At 36.9% G+C, this 17943-nt stretch overlaps 2 protein-coding genes across 6 annotated transcripts in view; one reads left to right on the top strand and one right to left on the bottom strand.

The window, feature by feature from the left end:
- Nucleotides 1-17943, top strand: part of LOC135209104 (phosphatidylinositol 4-kinase type 2-alpha-like) — an 88287-nt gene that overhangs the window by 8576 nt on the left and 61768 nt on the right. Inside the window, exon 1 of one of the 4 annotated variants that reach the window (XM_064241719.1) lies at nt 8007-8145. The exons of 2 other annotated variants lie outside the window; for them this stretch is intronic. In XM_064241719.1, the coding sequence (XP_064097789.1) occupies nt 8022-8145 (124 nt within the window). In that variant the 5' untranslated portion in view covers nt 8007-8021. Of the gene's footprint in view, nt 1-8006; nt 8146-17943 lie in introns of those variants that run through there. One more of the 4 variants, XM_064241720.1, reaches the window with a different exon arrangement.
- The window catches only part of LOC135209102 (4-hydroxyphenylpyruvate dioxygenase-like), a 52312-nt gene that overhangs the window by 13509 nt on the left and 20860 nt on the right, over nt 1-17943 (bottom strand). The gene's annotated exons all lie outside the window — the stretch shown is intronic.

Raw genomic sequence — 17943 nt, 5'->3', positions numbered from 1 at the left:
CTTCAACATTCAAAGAAAACATATTTTAATTCATATTCATACGTTGAAAATGTTATGACTGTTGAGCTTATTAGGTCTACTGTCATAATGCAGCAGACGTAGTTATGTTGACCAGTCCGAGGAGCATGTAAAGTGTGCTTTCATTGATGGCACAGCTAACCTTATCACACCGCACTTTGAATTAAGCAGCGTAAAAAAAAGAAAATCTGTTTAAATCACACAGATTACGAATTATACCAACGCATAAAAGGGATCATATTTGTATAACCATAAGGAAAATATGGCTACCTGTGAATTCACAAACTTTTCGACATGTATTGACATTAGAAAAAAATATATATATAACACTACTTGCCAACATCACGCTAAGTCTGAGAATCTGGACGATACAAAATGAATCATGTCGCATGAGATTTGAGCACTACTGTACGTTCATGACAGCAATGGGTAATTGTCATCCTTAAACTGGAAGGAAAATTCACTTCATTTACATGAAGAAAAACCACTTAAAGTAAAGAAGAAAAATTTACAAATAAACAGATGTACTAATCACTTGACGGTAAATTGTAAAAAAAATCATTGTGGCCCTACGACACCTTAATTTGACGTTATGGTAGGTCTAGGTCTATATCCTGTTACGCTTAGGCTGAAGCTGCTCACGTGGTAGGGTACCGTCAGCTTTGTATTTTAAGAATATTTATTGTTAACTTTATGTCGTGTTAGGCGAATATTACCCTTAAATTTTCAAGTTTGTCTCTGAAACCATTAATAGCTGGGTTTTTAGGGAGATTATTTGTAAAGCGAGTTCTGAAATCCCGGTTGAGTTTCAACCGTTAAGTGTGCTTTTATCGGCCTAGTTGTATTTTCTCAAATTAGTACTGCTCGTATGCATGAAGTTACACAAAGTCTATGTGGTGTTTTTAGTAGTTTAAACTCTCTGGACAAGTTTCTTTTTATATGTTTATAACGTAGAAGCTATCTTTGAGTAATTACATCGGTTATAGGTCTAGCTCCGAAGCCAATGCACGTAAAAAAATCCCTTTTATCGAAGTTTATATATAAAATACCGTGTTCTCATTTTTAAATTTCCACTATAACGAAACCTAATGGTCTTCTGAAGTTAATGGGTTTCAGTATAATGATCCGAAATGTTCCGTTTCGTGTCATCCAGCCTCATAATGACGTAATTACCCGGGGGGGGCTGAATTCACTTGTTTTGGAGTCGTGAGGTTTAATGTGCTTATGGTGCCTATGTTGGCTGCGTGGTCGAGCGATCTAACAAAATACACTTTTATGTTGGGGCGTTTTTATTTCAGTATGCTAGACTTAGTTTCGTAAATGATATAGGGTTATAATTTTGGCGAAATGCTTAGTGGGTGGTGAGTTTAATACGGCTTTGAAGTGAAGATTATATAGATATAACATATGACTATATATATCTATATTATATATATATATATATATATATATATATTATTTATAATTATATATATAATTTGTATATATAATATATATATATATATATATATATTATATGATATATATATTAATTATTAGATAATTTATATAATTTTAAGTAGAAGATATAGGGGCGAATAAAAAGCCAAAATATAGAGAGAAAATACTAATTTGAGACTGCTGTCTCTCTCTTCAGGTGAAGAGAGAGACATCACTGAATTATAGTATTTTCTCTATTTTGGCGTTTTTATGGACGCTTCTATTAGATGGAACTCTGTTGTAACAAAATTTTTACCAGTCACACACACACACACACACACACACATATATATATATATATATACATATATATATATATATATATATATATATATATATATATATATATGCATGAAATGGCTTTCACGACTGACAAAATTGCATTGCCGTCACGTCTCTATATAAAATTTTTACTTTTTTTTTCAGAATCGTAACAACCACACTTGAGTGGCAATTGGGGAGTCACTTATATTATCCACCAATACTTTGTAAATTTCACTTTTTAAGCGTGTTATTGATGTCGGTGCTAACCTCGCCTAGACCGCTATTCGCAAGGACAGTTATCTAAGAGTCATTCGCTTCCTTGTTTGTTGTTTGTTTGTTTTATTGTTTAGTTTTCCGCCGAAACAATCCAGTAATTGGCTTATTAGTCTCGCAGCGGAAGAGATGCGGCTTTCACGGTTATGAGCATTAGGCCGACCAATCGGGAGTCGGCTTTGAAATAGGCAAGGTTGTGGCGTTTTTGTTAGGTGGAAGCTGATTGGGTCCCTCAGTAGCATATTAGAGGTGCAGAGAAGTGGACGTTGAAACTTTTGCTTTAGGCCAATAAGGATAAGAGTGAATACTGCCTTGTAATTTTACCTTTATTTTTATTTAACCGGGCAGTTATAATGATCTCTCTCTCTCTCTCTCTCTCTCTCTCTCTCTCTCTCTCTCTCTCTCTCTCTCTCTCTCTCTCTCTCTCTCTCTCTCTTGTCTCCTACGTATGAGTAAATTTAAAGCAGGTATACAGTCGACTTCACGAATTTGTGTGTGTATACTCTGGCAACCTCACAACGTAACACTAGTTATTTAGTCATTACTTAATTGAAATTAGTGTCATGTATTTTTTTCACGTTTCCAACGGTTTTTAATTTGTTGACTAACCGTGGAGTTAACATTAGCCGTATATACTTAGAACATTTACATAACTTTATCTTAGACTAGTTCTTCCAATACCTTTTTCCAGTCCAGTCACGAAGAAAACGAGATAAATATATATAGAAAAATAAAATTAGGTCTAACAACCTCTTAGAAAGCCATCCATATCGCCTCTCAGAGAAATGGGGTGGGTGGGGGAATCCATCTTTTGTCGTCCCATTCAGAGCTGAACAAATGCAATCCAAAGGCGCTTCACGACCAATTAAAAGCACCGCTGTCTCTCGCCCAGGGGGTCGTCATTCTGTGCCTTTACGACCCTGCCAGGATTCTCCCAGGATTTATTGGGGATTTCTCTGGCTGGGGGCGGGATCCTGGGTGGGAATCGTTTAGTTTCCGTCATATGGGGGGCGGGGGGTTATTTTCAATGGCGAGATAGCCGGCAGCAAATTACAAAGCCTCTGTGCAGTAGACTTTTTCTTCATTTAAGCGTGAATTAGTACGTGCAGGGCGATAGGCCGATTAATGTATAAATGATGTTCGTTATTGATTACTTTATGAAATTTAAGCTGTCAGGCCAAGGAAGGGACACTTTAGGCCTAAGATTCATGCAATTTAGACTGTTGAAACAAGCACTGTCACACTTTAGGCCTAATATTCATGCAATTTTGTTTTAAAACAAGAACTATGACACTTTAGGCCTAATATTCATGCAATTTAGACTGTTAAAGCAAGAACTGTGACACTTTAGGTCTAAGATTAATGAAATTTAGACTTAGGCCAAGAACGGGGACACTTAGGCCTAAGATTTATGAAATTCAAGTTAGGTCAAGCATGGGACACACTAGGCCTAAGATTCATGAAATTTAGCTTAAGCCAAGCAGAGGACACTGACTAAAACGAGTGAAATTTAGACTTCAGACATGTACTGGGACACTTTAGGCCTTACCTTTGATCATTTTAAAACTTAAACCGAACATGGGACACTTAGACCTATGACTGTAGCAGTGGTTAGACAGCTAGAAAAAATGCCTAGAAAATAAATTTGAACTACAAAGATCTAAAGGTGAAATTGGGGATAAAAACCACATTTGCTCTAAGTTAGACAGCAAGATTGAAAAAAGTAAGAGGGAAAGGAGGTAAAGTAAAAAGCGAAAAAGTGAGCGCATCTAGGGGGCATAGGTACATTGCAGACATCCCCCCAGTAAATGCCTACAGTGCACATGTGTGGTCCAGTTGCTGAATAACCACTGGTTCCATGCAACGTAAAAACTCCCTACAAACAAGCAAATAAAAACCACGTGAGGTGCACTGATGGCACCAACCCCCGACCCCCACCCCCCTACGTGGACAAGTGCTCATGTGGAAATAAAGACTTGACACACAGGATGTAAAATGGTTTTGATAAGCTTAGGAGGCGTCAGTGACACTATGGAAACGGTTGGATTCACATCCTGATTGCTAGTGTGCTATGGTGTTCGTATTAAGTAGTGAAGGACTCTCTCTCTCTCTCTCTCTCTTGTATTTAAAGAATATGCAAGTTTTTTTATGTTAATGTTTACAAATACACGTAAACATGAAGTGAATGTGAATTAGGTCTTGAGAAATAGTGGTTTTTAAGGTTTTATCAAGAGTTCAGAGGTCGATACTAGGCCTATCCCTCCCCTGAACACTTCGGGAAATACTCTCCCCCCCCCCCCCCCCCCCGACCAGTCCCTCCCGTCATGGTGTAAGATGACTTAATCCAATCGAACATTTGAAGAAAAAAAAGATTGGCAGTGACCTCAAATATATATAAAAAATAATAATAAAAAACTGCGTTCTTGACAATAGATGGCGTTGGTAGTACGATATCTGCACCGTTGTGTACAGTGAACCATTTCTGCAGATAAGTAGCTCTCTCTCTCTCTCTCTCTCTCTCTCTCTCTCTCTCTCTCTCTTTAAAACCTCTCTCCTCTTCTCTCTCTCTCTAAAATGCCCAAGAAGTTGCTACGTGTCAGAAAACGAAACTTGAGAATAGCGTGCGCCATTAGTACTAGAAAAAACTAGTACCACTGGTTAGTGTGTGGTTGAATGGTTAAAAATTAACCTTGTCTAACCTCCAACCTCGACTGACTCTCCAGTCCTAGCGGGTATTGACTAAAGGAGGTTGCCTTTTCGGGGGTTTGACCACCCACCGGGGAAGGGGGTTGACCTTCACCTGGTTTCGTCCACGAGCGGGATGAAGAAGAAGAAAAAACAAATGAAAGGGAAAGGGTTGAGCATTGAAAGGGCGTTGATTTTAGCTTTTTTTCGCGTGTGATTGTGTTGATTTATCGTAGTTTATTCGTGGTAATATATGTTGATTTACGGTAGTTTTTTCTAAAATAGTTACCTTGGTTTTTTTTCGTATAAATTCGTTGGTTTTATCGTAGCTTTCTCACGAAAAAATGTTTTTAGTGGTTGTTTTCTTAAGTATGTTGATTGTATAGTTTTTTGTTTTTTAAATGAATGTGTGTGTACTGATAGTTTTTCACGTGGTATGTTTTTTTATAACAAGCTTTTTTTTTTTTTTAATATGGGGCAAAATGTACGAAGAATATTTAAATTTTCATCATATTCTAGTGAGAAATAATCCACAAGCTAGAATATTTAAATGGGGTGTCATTAAAAGAAATTTGCATATTAAGCCAAAGTTTAGGTAGATGTGACGTAGGCCTATTCAACTTCCAGGGGCTAATTGACTTTTAAGCCTATAAGTTTAATGATTGAATTGAACCACAGTGTTAATGTCAGTCTGGTTTACTGAAGTATTAAGCCACTTAGGCCTAATGTTCACTTTTAGGGAATTATGATAGGCTGTTACCTAGAACTAGGAAGTACTTAAAATACTTTGCAATTGTAATATTTTGTCTGAAATGCTCAGTTTTTATGCTTTTCAATATTTCATATCGTATCCTGGGATATTAAACCATATAGGCCTACTATTCACACTTGACGAATGGTAGGTTGTTTCCTAGCACCAAGAATTACAAAAAACATTTTTCTGTTTTAATACTTATGAAAAATGCTCAATTTTGAAGCTCCTGAATATTTCATATGGTATCTTGGGGCTATCAGTAGTACTAGTAGTAGTATTAGAAGAGTTAATCCTATGTAACGGATCCTACATATACCCACACGCCAAAGGCTCACTATAGCATCACAACAAGCCTCTCTCTCTCTCTCTCTCTCTCTCTCTCTCTCTCTCTCTCTCTCTCTCTCTCTCTCTCTCTCTCTCTCTCTGGATGTTGAATACATAGCTATGCACTCTACATTTTAATATATTTTATGCGCGTTGCAGTAAACGACACGAACTGCATTGCGTTTGGAAAATGCTATCTCCCTCTCCCCATCCAACACGCACTAGTGACACACTAAGCGACTCTGTAATCAATTATGCGGAGTCAGGCCATGTCGTTTGTGGAGGTATTATTATTATTATAGTATGTATAATCTCACAATCCTTTGTCGCTTTGAAAATCACTTTGGTCGTCTGTATTTGTTTTGCATTGGCCGCGTTGGCAATCGTTTGCGAACTGGACATGCCGTTATGTATATATTATATATATATATATATATATATATATATATATATATATATATATCTATATATATATATATGTGTGTGTGTGTGTGTGTTTGTGTGTATATTGTATGTTTATATATATATATATATATATATATATATATATATATATATATATGAACAGGTTAACATCTATGAAAATATATTAATTCCGAGGCAGAGCGAATTACACATTAACAGGACATTTGTAGCTTAATGCGTAGGTGTGAATCACAGTGATAGTCTTTGAGACGTCCTAATCTTTATAACTCTCTCTCTCTCTCTCTCTCTGAAAGGGAAATCTTCGCTCCAACCTTGCTCTCACCTTCAGAAAGGTGGTGGTTGTATTTTTCTTGACCAAATAACCTCTGTGATCCTTGAACGTCATTCTAAACGTTAAGAATTCCTTTATCATCGTTTATCTTATCAGTGTAGAAGCTGGTGTGCTCGCTCTCTCTCTCTCTCTCTCCGTCTCTCTCTCTCTCTCTCTCTCTCTCTCGCTCTCTCTCTCTCTCTCTCTCTCTCATAAATTTAATTTTTTACTGCCTTACAACGTCTGAACACGCTAACACGAATATCCTGGTCTAATTATTAACGGACTGTATAAACCCTGTTGAAAAGTATGAAATAATACATTGCAAAACCAATAGATGAAAATATAACTTTTATAAACTTTTTAAAGTATAAATTTTATATCGTTTTAACTTTAAATTGTAAATATTTAAAGTTGGGAAAAACTCCACTCGGTCTATTGGAATGCCAACGGCCATTGGTATTCAATGAGAAATTCTTATGCCTTGTTTAATAAAATGTCCGTTAATTAAGAGATAAAGTAAGCTCTGTCCCTTTAAGTGACTGGTTATTATTTCATAAGTTGTGGTTGTGGGTTTAATGTTGTTGTTTATTATTTTCAGTCATATTTTGCTTGCAAGACAATTCTCACAAACGAAGGAACTAGATAAATCTAGGATGTTTATGGGATAGGGGTGGATGGATGGGTGGGGTTCTTGCATGAGGGGTGAAGGGAAGGGTGGGGGTGATGTGAGAGGGGGAGGGCTGGGAAGGGGGTCCCTGCTCATGACTCAACGCCGTAATGAAGCGGAAAGACTCGACATTTTCCAAAATGCTTCGTCCATATTTCCATATCTCCGTCGAGTTTTCCCTTATTTTATCGTTCTCTCAGGAGTCCGTCAGCTCTATCGGCGAAGAGTCCCTTGGATACGGGAGCTTTTTATTATTTTTTAATATAAATACTTCCTCTGAAAGTCGTCTAAAACATTAAAAGACCGAAACGTAAAGATTTTTAAAAAACCAAGACACAAAAACATCACAATCGGTCGGAGCCGTTTCATGCTGCAAGATTTTTGTTTTTTTGTTTTTCCTAGTTTTGTTTGATATCGTCGGAGATCGATGGTTCGTCTCCGTATAAAACCTTTTATCGACGTCGAATGAATCCCCCTTGACATTCTTAGAAAGACTTTCCATTTGTATATATATTTTTTTTCAGCGAAAGGAAAAGTTTTGGAAGATCCATCCAGAGAAAATATTTACTCGTGTGTGACCTGGACAGCTGGGTTGGGGTGTGCAGGTGAGAAAGATATCGTTCGCGTCGATTCTGCTGCGGAATTTTAATTTAGCTTTCGACCAAATGTCTCGACCTGCATCCCCACGAAGCTCGAGACGTTTACACAAGGATTAATAGACGTCAAGGAATCAATTCGACATAAATAAAGGTTATTTGAGAACGCGATTATAGAATTAAGAGTCTTGAATCGTCGGTCGTTAAAATTACGCGCCGCGAATGTCGACGTCACAGTTCGGAGGAGGCCATGCACGGTGTGGCGAGAGAGAGAAAGAGAGAGAGAGCGAGCAAGAGCGAGTTGAGTCGACGTCTGCTGGCTGTCAGTCGTTGCATTTGCTCCTGTGTGAGTGGTGTGATCTGTCGATTTGTGTTAAATCTGTACCCCCTGAAATAGATGACGAAATCCATAATCTAATTCTGGAATTGACGTTTTTTCCAGCGAAAGTGCGCCTCTGTATTGTGACGTCATCGATACGGGTCCGGGAAAGTTATTTCTCCTGTGGAACCGGCATGGGAAAATACACTTTGGTTAAACCCAGTGGGAAGAAACAATGAGGAAATAACTTGTTGATTGTTCCGTGTCTTGTAAAAGAGGGAAGTCCCTCTCGGAATGGCTGGCTAAAAAAAAAATATATATTATATATATATAAATTTTTCGATAGTGGCTACCTAGCATATGATGGGCCTAGCTTTGAGCACCAGTGAAAGTTCCTAGGCACTCTAGGAATGTTAATGGTGCTTTCGTTATTATTATATTATTATTATTATTATTATTATTATTATTATTATTATTATTATTATTATTACCATCGAAAGATTAAATAGTGCCTGGGATAACCAGACGAAAAGTGATTGTGCACGTATTGTGTGTTAGTGTTAAACTGTTATTTCTATTCAGCGAAGTTTGTTTATTGATGTATTTTAGAGAATGTTTATTTATTGTTGTTGTTGTAAATAAAAAAAATAGTGCGAGTTCCTAAAAATAATAGTGGCAATGTACAAGTTTTTTTTCTTTATTTTAAATTATTTACTTTTAGAAAATGTCAACTCATCCTTATCAGAGTTTTTGATGAATTTGGTTTCTGTGAATTTGTATGATAATTTTTGAGAGAATATTCGTCATTTCTTCAACATTCCATTTCGTGGGATTTTTTTCCCGGAGGTTAGAGTCAATTATACAGCATAAAAAGTTTAAAAAAATAATATGGAAGATTTATAAGCCTGCAGAGATAAATTTCCACTCAAATAAGTTTCATTTCAAAGGCCAAACATTCACAAACTAAATGTTAAGTCTCATTCTCATCCACATATCGTTAACACTTGAACAGGAATTGAGATTAATTTGAGTAGATTGGGTATTTGATATCTGTACCCGTTTGTAGGAAAAAAAAAATACCACAAGTGTGACCTTGACCGAAAAATGCTTGTTCCTCCTCTCTCTCTCTCTCTCTCTCTCTCTCTCTCTCTCTCTCTCTCTCTCTCTCGTGCAGGATGACTTATTCCTTAAACCTGATTATTCAGGGACATATTCTGCCCAACTTGAAGCTAAACTTCAGACAGCTAATTCTGTTTGTTCACAAACTTCAGTTTTAAACTTCTGACCGCTAATTGTCTCGTGCTTCAAGCTATGAACTTCATTGATATCCTGTTTGTACTTCCTGCTTCCAGGAAACTAGTACTATAAAATTAAAGTTCACCTAGACGACTTCAAAACATCTCTGTGCTTATACAACGTAAACCTTAGGAACTAGTGTCATAATTTAAAACAACAAAGGTATTTAAATTCGGTATAAGCTTTAACTTTGGATTTGAAAGCTTTAAAACCTGGAGAATCTATTAGCCTACTCCAGTCGTAAGCTTTAGCTGCAAGGAAAGTATAGTACCATAACAATGTTATTTCACTTCGGTCTAAGCTGAAACTTTTCCCCAATTGAAAGCTTAATTTTTTTTTTTTTTCGGGATCTCTTAGTCCCAGCCGTTAGCTTGAACTGCAAGGAAGCTGGTGTGTCAGAAACCTTAAAACTGGCCTTGAGTTGTTGTTTAGGAGGAAAAACCAACTGCCCTTCCCTCCTCCTCCTCCCATCCCCTCCCAACAACTCGTTGGCTAGCTCGCTCCTGAAGCGCGGATTTCACTTCCGGTCTTACGCGACATTGAATCTAACGTGGTAGCTTGAGAGAAGTGTGATTCATCTCTCTCTCTCTCTCTCTCTCTCTCTCTCTCTCTCTCTCTCTCTCTCTCTCTCTCTCTCAAATGTCGAACGCAACAAGGAAATATACCTATAGGTCTAGGTCGATTGTCGCCATGGTTTGTTTTTCTTAGATAATCGCCTTTCGTCCACACACACACACTATATATATATATATTGATATATATATATATATATATAGATATTATATTATATATATATGTATATATATATGAACTTGTAACTAGGTTCGAAGACCTTTTAAATCACATGTGCATTCTTGATGACCATTTAACGGGAACATAAGCAATAGCTTGTGGCTTTTACTGAGAGAGAGAGAGAGAGAGAGAGAGAGAGAGAGAATGAATTTCAAGTGATGCACTCTCTCTCTCAGGCCATTATTTCGTGAAAAATTAGGCCTACACTCGAAGGCTAAAATTGCATTTATTTAAGTCCAAGTACGGTTTATAGTTCATTTCTCGGCAATTCCCGTACTGTGTAATTGATGATGTCTGTGGTAGTTGCTGTTCTCTATCATTACTAGACATGAGTTTCAGCAACTTCGTTCACTCGATAAGATAAAACGTGAAAAATTATGAAAAGAAATGATTTAAAGATTTATCACGAGTTCCCGCGCCTCGTCGTTCAGTCAAGAGATGTTGAATAATTTTTTAAGTTATTCAAATCGGCTGTTTGTCAGCTCATTTTAACGGTTGTCAGAATACTCTGTATTTATCAGTGCCCTGAAATATATAACAGATTTTCCTTCAATATAAATAAAAAATGCAGTCAAACCTATTTTTTGTATCGGTTGAAAGAAGCGTCAATTATCATGCGTTTCTGTTGGTTTCTCCAAAGTGGTTTTGATGTATTTGTTTGTCCCTACAGCGTTTTATTCCGTGTTAACTGATCGTTTTTTTATATTTAAATTCTATATCATTTACTTCTTTCGTTCGTTTTTCGTTCTCAAAAATGGATTCCACGCTGTGTAGCTCCACAAAGTAACGAGCATTTGAGTAACTACTGTGATGTAGTACTATATATCTTATTAAAGTTGTAGTCTCATGATCTGTGGAAGAGATATATCTATATATATTTCATTCTAATATTTTGGCACATTTAAGCGTAATGCATCGTATAACACTTTTTTTTTCTTTTTTAGTTCAGATGTAAAAGATAGCATGCGTTGCAGCCATTAAGTAATGAACAGTTACGTAGCTTTCATGTTATAGTACTATCTTGTAAAGTCATAGTCTCATACTTTGTGAAAGTGCTAGACCTGTATATAGAAACGGCAATAACTTGGCCGAAGTTTATCACATTTAATTAGGTATATTTGAGGGTAATGGATCGTTTAATGGGCTTAGTGTACCGTTAACTTATTGATTTAGTACGTGGAAGATCTTGGGCAGTGTAGTATTACACAGTAATGAACTGTTAAGTAGCTATAACGTTATAGTTCTATCCTGTTCTAGACGCATGATCCAAAAAGTGTCAAGACCTATGTATATATTTCTGCATTTTTAAGCGTAATGCTTCGTATTATGAACTGAGTATGACGCTCACATGTTTTATTGTTTTAATCATAAAAGTTCGAACACGTCTTAGCGTAAAGAACAGTTGGGTAACTATCGTATTAATTGCAACCTCACATGTGTCGGTGTTAGGCCTATATAGAAACCTATAGACCTCTTGGAGGAATAATGATAGACCTATATATTGAACCACAGACCTATAGACCTACATATAGACGCATTCGTAGTGTATTCGAGTATATTTTGGCATTTTTAAGCGAAATGCTTCGTGTAATGAACCACGAATATCGGAAGACAGCCTCCATTACGTAAATTCCAACGTTATCAAGTGTTCGCAATAACGAATATCCCCCCCGCCCCCCCCCCCCCACCTCGGTTGCGTTTCATAACAAACTTGTGATTCTTACGTCTCTCTCTCTCTCTCTCTCTCTCTCTCTCTCTCTCTCTCTCTCTCTCAAGTTTGTCTTTACGTAATTTTTTTTCGTCCTTGTCTTTGGGAAACATGACAGGTGACTTCGATAGGAACAGGTTTGGGCAGGAAAATACGAGAAGGGAGGTGGGGGTAGGGGGTAGGGAGGTATTGGGGGATTGAACTGTTGTAAAATAGCTTATCGCATATGAATCTCTCTCTCTCTCTCTCTCTCTCTCTCTCTCTCTCAAATATTTAATTACAGTAGCTTCACCGAGCAGGCTCATTTTTTAAAGTGAGTTTTATTGTTTACAGTGTAATTTTTATTAAGCAAAAATTTTTCACCAAGATCATTTGATTTTTCAATTGAAATCCTGCGTTGCCAATCTGAATATTGAAGACCTGTGTTAACACTTGACTTCATTTTATGATGAGTTTTTTGCTAAGTTTGTTTTTATTGCGCCAGATGTTTAGCCTAAGTATTTTTTTATTAAAAATCCTAAATTATCAGTATATATATTTGTATACAGAGCTTAATCAAAATTAAGCTGGTTGGCCATGTAGATGTTAGCTTCAGCATAACTTTTATTTATTACAAATATTTTCTGCAAGTTATTTTATTTTTTTTATGAAAATCCTGCATAGTCCGTCTGCATAATTAATTAGAGAAAGAGTAGGAAAAAAACCCCAATCCGCTAGGTCTATAGGCTCTACACCTATGTTGACTTAAACCTTACCTTTTTTTATTGCAACAAAATATTCGGCGAGTGTGTTTTGATTTTATGTAATTAAAAGCCTTTTTTGTCAGTCTGTACATGTACTCATTCTGAGAAATACGGCTTTGTTTTTAGGTCTAGAGTCTTTAGACCTATGTTGGCAGACATGACCATAGTTTTTATTACAACGAATATATACTTGGCGAGTGTGTTTTAATTTTTGTTTTTTATTTAACCCACATTGTCAATCTGTATGCTAGGCCTATAGGTTCTAGACCTATGTTGGCTTTACCTTAATGCAAGCACTTAATACCTCAGAGCTTTATACTAATTAGCTACACAAAACACTTTCAATTGACAACCACAAGTAAAACCAAGTCCACAAAATGAACAAACACCCTTGGTGCACCCCTTTCCCCCCGAGAGAGAGAGAGAGAGAGAGAGAGAGAGAGAGAGAGAGAGAGAGAGAGCGAGCAGCACTTGTCCTGAGCACATGCTCTGAACAGATGTGGCTTATAGGGCACAAAAAACATCTGCATAGGGTCATTTCTTATTCGTCTTTGGTCCAGTGGTATGTCTGCAGGAGTCTCGTGTGTGTGTGTGTATGTATACATGTGTATGTTTTGTGCTGATATTCTAATAACCATTCCTATAAGTGAACCGATTTTGACCTTCCAGCTTCATAGGACTATGTTGGAGCACAGTTTAATTCGTAGTACTATGATCGAGCACAAGTTTCATAGTCATATGTTGGAGCACAGTTTAATAGTCATATGTTGGAGCACAGTTTTAATAGCGCTATGTTGGAGGGTACACAGTTTAACAGTACTATATTGGAGGTGGGACAATTTAACAGTACTAGTTGGAGGGCACACAGTTTAACAGAACTATGTTGGAGGGCACACAGTTTAACAATACTGTGTTGAATAGCATCATGTTGGAATGTGATTTGTCTTATGATTAAAATTATTGCGTTGTAGGGCTATTCAGTGGAATGACTGAGATCATTCTATCTCTTTACCGTTGCCAATCCTCTATTAATTATGAGTTTATCTTATTCTGCTAGAATTCTTTATTAGAACGACAAAAAACATCAATAAAATTCAACCGTAATCATTGTGATTCTGTTGTTGTTGAGCTGAGAAGAAACCTGGTGAGGAAAATAAGCCAGTTTTCTGAACAGCTGTTCCTCTCTCTCTCTCTCTCTCTCTCTCTCTCTCTCTCTCTCTCTCTCTCTCTCTCTCTCTCTCTCTCTCATGATGAGTGAGTTAATTGGGATTGTTTTGTATCTTTAGCAAGTGTTTGGAAATTTTTTTAAACCGTGCGTTTTGTTATAGATGGTTTTAGATGCAGTTGGTAAATGAATGGGGGTAGTAAATTATAATATATATATATATACATATATAGATATAATTATATATGAATATATATATATATATATATATATATATACGTATATGTGAGAGAGAGAGAGAGAGAGAGAGAGAGAGAGAGAGAGAGAGAGAGAGAGAGAGAGATATCCACTGCATTTCCCGTCACGCGCCGAGTGACAAAGTGACAGAACACTTCGTCATAACCATTATGACTTAACGCACTTGATACGTGATTCATCTCTTGGGAATTTCATTCTTGTCATTATCGCCTCTCCCTTATAAGTATTATAAGTATTTCTCCTCTACAAAGATCCCCCCCCCTTTTTTTTTAAGTATTATAGTTCTTTCTCCTCTTAATCGAGAACGGGACATGCTGTCTATCACGAACTCTCTCCTGGTTTCATCTTGAGTTTCCTTTTTAACCAAACCACAAAACAATCCACACACGACTTGCGTCCTTTACTCTAGATTATGACGTCACGGAATACGCAAACGCACACACCTCTTCCCCCCACCCCCTTATAACACCCAACCAAAGAAAGGTGTTACTTTACCTGCAGTGCTGTAGTCCTAGTACCTGCTATTGATTGCCATGAGAGAGAGAGAGAGAGAGAGAGAGAGAGAGAGAGAGAGAGAGAGAGAGAGAGAGAGAGAGAGAGAGAGAGAGAGAAATTGCCAGGTAAAATCTTGCTAGTTTATATTTCAAAAAAAGTGTTTATATATACATCCTGGGGCACCCATGAACTCGTGTTTACCCAGAGAAGATTGCTTGGTTTGTGAATAATTAATGCTCTCTCTCTCTCTCTCTCTCTCTCTCTCTCTCTCTCTCTCTCTCTCTCTCTCTCTCTCTCTCTCTCTCTCTCTCTCTCTCTGCCAAATTTTTGTTTCATTACTGAAATATACGCGTGAATGTATGCCATGTGTGTATACCTACGTATGAGTATGTTCAACAGACATAGTTTGCATATATTTTTAAGGTAATTGTTTTTTGTAGTCTTCTTGCATTTTAGAATTTATAAGTGTGCATAAATGTATACGAAAAGGAAGGAATGAGAGAGAGATAGAGAGAGAGATTACTTTTGTTGTTGCCGCATACTCTGTAGGTCACAGGGCACTCGAATTGATGATTTTGTAAACAATTTTTTTTCTTTATGTTCTATCGCACAAAGACAAACGCTGAAGCCTTTATTGATGTCGCTGGGAGTTTTAATTGATGTCACTTGTTGATCTCTGATGACCCGTAGAACGATGTCACAATTATTAGTGTCATCAGTTAGGGATGTCAAAGTGTTGTGTGAGATCTGGGATGTCATGGTGATGTTTTAATTGATGTCACTTTTGATCTCTGATGACCCTTAGAACGATGTCACAATTATGTGTCATCAGTTAGGGATGTCAAAGTGTTGTGTGAGATCAGGGATGTCATGGTGATATCACGTGATTACTGACAGATCGGGAAATTAATTTATAACAGTTTAATTTATGTCCAGTTTGACATCTCTTATTAGATGTCCTCTGTGAACGTCGTGGATGTATGAAGTCACACATACTGAGCGTTAGATGGAAACAAAAATATTTATCTTTACCTTGGAAGAATGTTTGGCAAGCATGCAGTATTTATATAGCTTTTCGAGAGAGAGAGAGAGAGAGAGAGAGAGAGAGAGAGAGAGAGAGAGAGAGAGAGAGACCATTTCAAGGTTATTGGGTCAGATACGGTTTATACACCCTTCTCAAACACCCTATAGTACGAGACTGACTGACTTCCATGTTATGTTGGGAATGTGTACACACACACACACACACACAACAAATCAATAATCTTTGATGGTGTTCCCCCTGCATGCATAGTAGGCTGCATTTCAGGCTTATTTCTCTCTCTCTCTCTCTCTCTCTCTCTATCCTCCAGATGAACTGTATATCCCTATGAAATGAAATGGGCAATATATTTTGTCTCTACAAATAGCGTACTCCTTATTAACATTCTCTCTCTCTCTCTCTCTCTCTCTCTCTCTCTCTCTCTCTCTCTCTCTCCTCTCTCCACAAGCTTCAAATTACACGGGAAACTGCCAAAGCCAGAGAATTTCAGCTGATTTATGATCCGGGGAATTTCTCTCTCTCTCTCTCTCTCTCTCTCTCTCTCTCTCTCTCTCTCTCTCTCTCTCTCTCTCTCTCAAAAATATCTATCAGCCCTGTAATGAACTTACAAAAACAATTAGCTTGGTTTGCTGTTTTATTCGTTTAACGAACTCACTGAACAGTTGAACGAACTTTATGATATTCCTGTAATGGACTCGTTATCGTGTTTAACGAACTGTTTACTATCGTTTAAAGACCTGCTTAATGATTAACTAACGCGCCAAGTCATTCTGTTTGACCCACTTTTTTTCTATATGAGTATTTGGGGAGATCTTCCCGTCGTGTGGTCACGTAATGTTATCGACTCTTGCGAAATAAACAAGGCAAATCTTGTACTGCAAAGTAAGAGTGTATAGTCTGGTATAGTATGATACCTAAAATGTAATATTTTTGAGCTTCATAAGTGTTCAATCTAAACCATTCATCAATTTTAGCTTCACCTCGTCTGATGATCGTGCAAATCACTGCAAATCTTGTACAATATAGTCGATAGTATAGTGTACTATGGCACAAGAACCACAATAAGATCATCATTTTGAGTTTCGCATAGGTTCAATCTTCACCATACACGAATTTTAGCTCAAACTAATCCTATATAGAGAGATTCATCAATACAGGCTCGTACCCAGTGGATGAATCGACGCTCACTGAATACCAGCATCATTTGCTTAAGCAAGAATATTATTATTATTATTATTATTATTATTATTATTATTATTATTATTATTATTATTTTTTGGTCCAAGGACAAACTACTACATAAACGTCTATGGTAATAGCAACGGGGCTAGAATACTACCTCTAGGAACACCAGGGATTGTTTCTTGATGAGTAACTAATTACTTTACGTGGGGGTACACTACATATTGTGACTTGGGTGGCAAATTGTCAATGGTAGTCACTTTTTCCAACTTTTGTTTATGTGTAAATATATATATATATATATATATATATGAACATATATTTATATATATATAATATATATGATATATATTTATATATATATATATATATAGATATATATTGTATGACATATCTAAAATTTAACCATTGCCTCGTAATTACAGACACATTCAATTTCAAGCAATTAACCTCAGATCCCAAATGCTTTGACCATTTTTAAGTACTAAATATGTCCCTTGAACATTAATTAGTCAGTGGCGCTGTGACGCTTTTAAAAATTATGATTTAGCGTTTGATTGATTCGTGATTGAGAGGAGAGAGAGAGAGAGAGAGAGAGAGAGAGAGAGACCCATGGTTTGTAAGCTAGTGTCTTTGATAACAAAAAGTTGCTTTTGTGTAAAATTTTCTCACCTGCTCCGCTTTGCAGAATTCTCTCTCTCTCTCTCTCTCTCTCTCTCTCTCTCTCTCTCTCTCTCTCTCTCTCTCTCTCTCTCCTCTCATCTCGCTCTCTCCTCTCTCTCTCTCGTCTCTCTCTCTCTCTCTCTCTCTCTCTCATCTCTCTCTCTCTGAGCGTAAAACCCTTGATGACAGAATCCCATGTCTTTGTGTTGAACAATTAAGACGAAACATAAAATTCAAAGCCCCTTCATATACGTGACTTTACAAAAACCACTTTACTTATTCAAGAAAAAAAAGACTAGCTACGTGAAACTTATCAAAAGTTAATGGAACGTCTTACGTAATAAGTTAACACTCTTAAATGTTACGTATCACTAAAACCTATTTAGAGAAGAACAATTGAATGCCCTTAACCAGCCAGTGACGAAAGAGAAAGACAATCATTTCAAGTTACAATACTTTCCAAGTTAAATTCCTTAAGCCT

Source organism: Macrobrachium nipponense, chromosome 37, assembly GCF_015104395.2.
Source record: "Macrobrachium nipponense isolate FS-2020 chromosome 37, ASM1510439v2, whole genome shotgun sequence".
In the NCBI taxonomy this organism is placed as follows: Eukaryota; Metazoa; Arthropoda; class Malacostraca; order Decapoda; family Palaemonidae; genus Macrobrachium; species Macrobrachium nipponense.
Note: the sequence above shows the minus strand (reverse complement) of the source record. Positions and strands in the feature narration are given on the sequence as shown.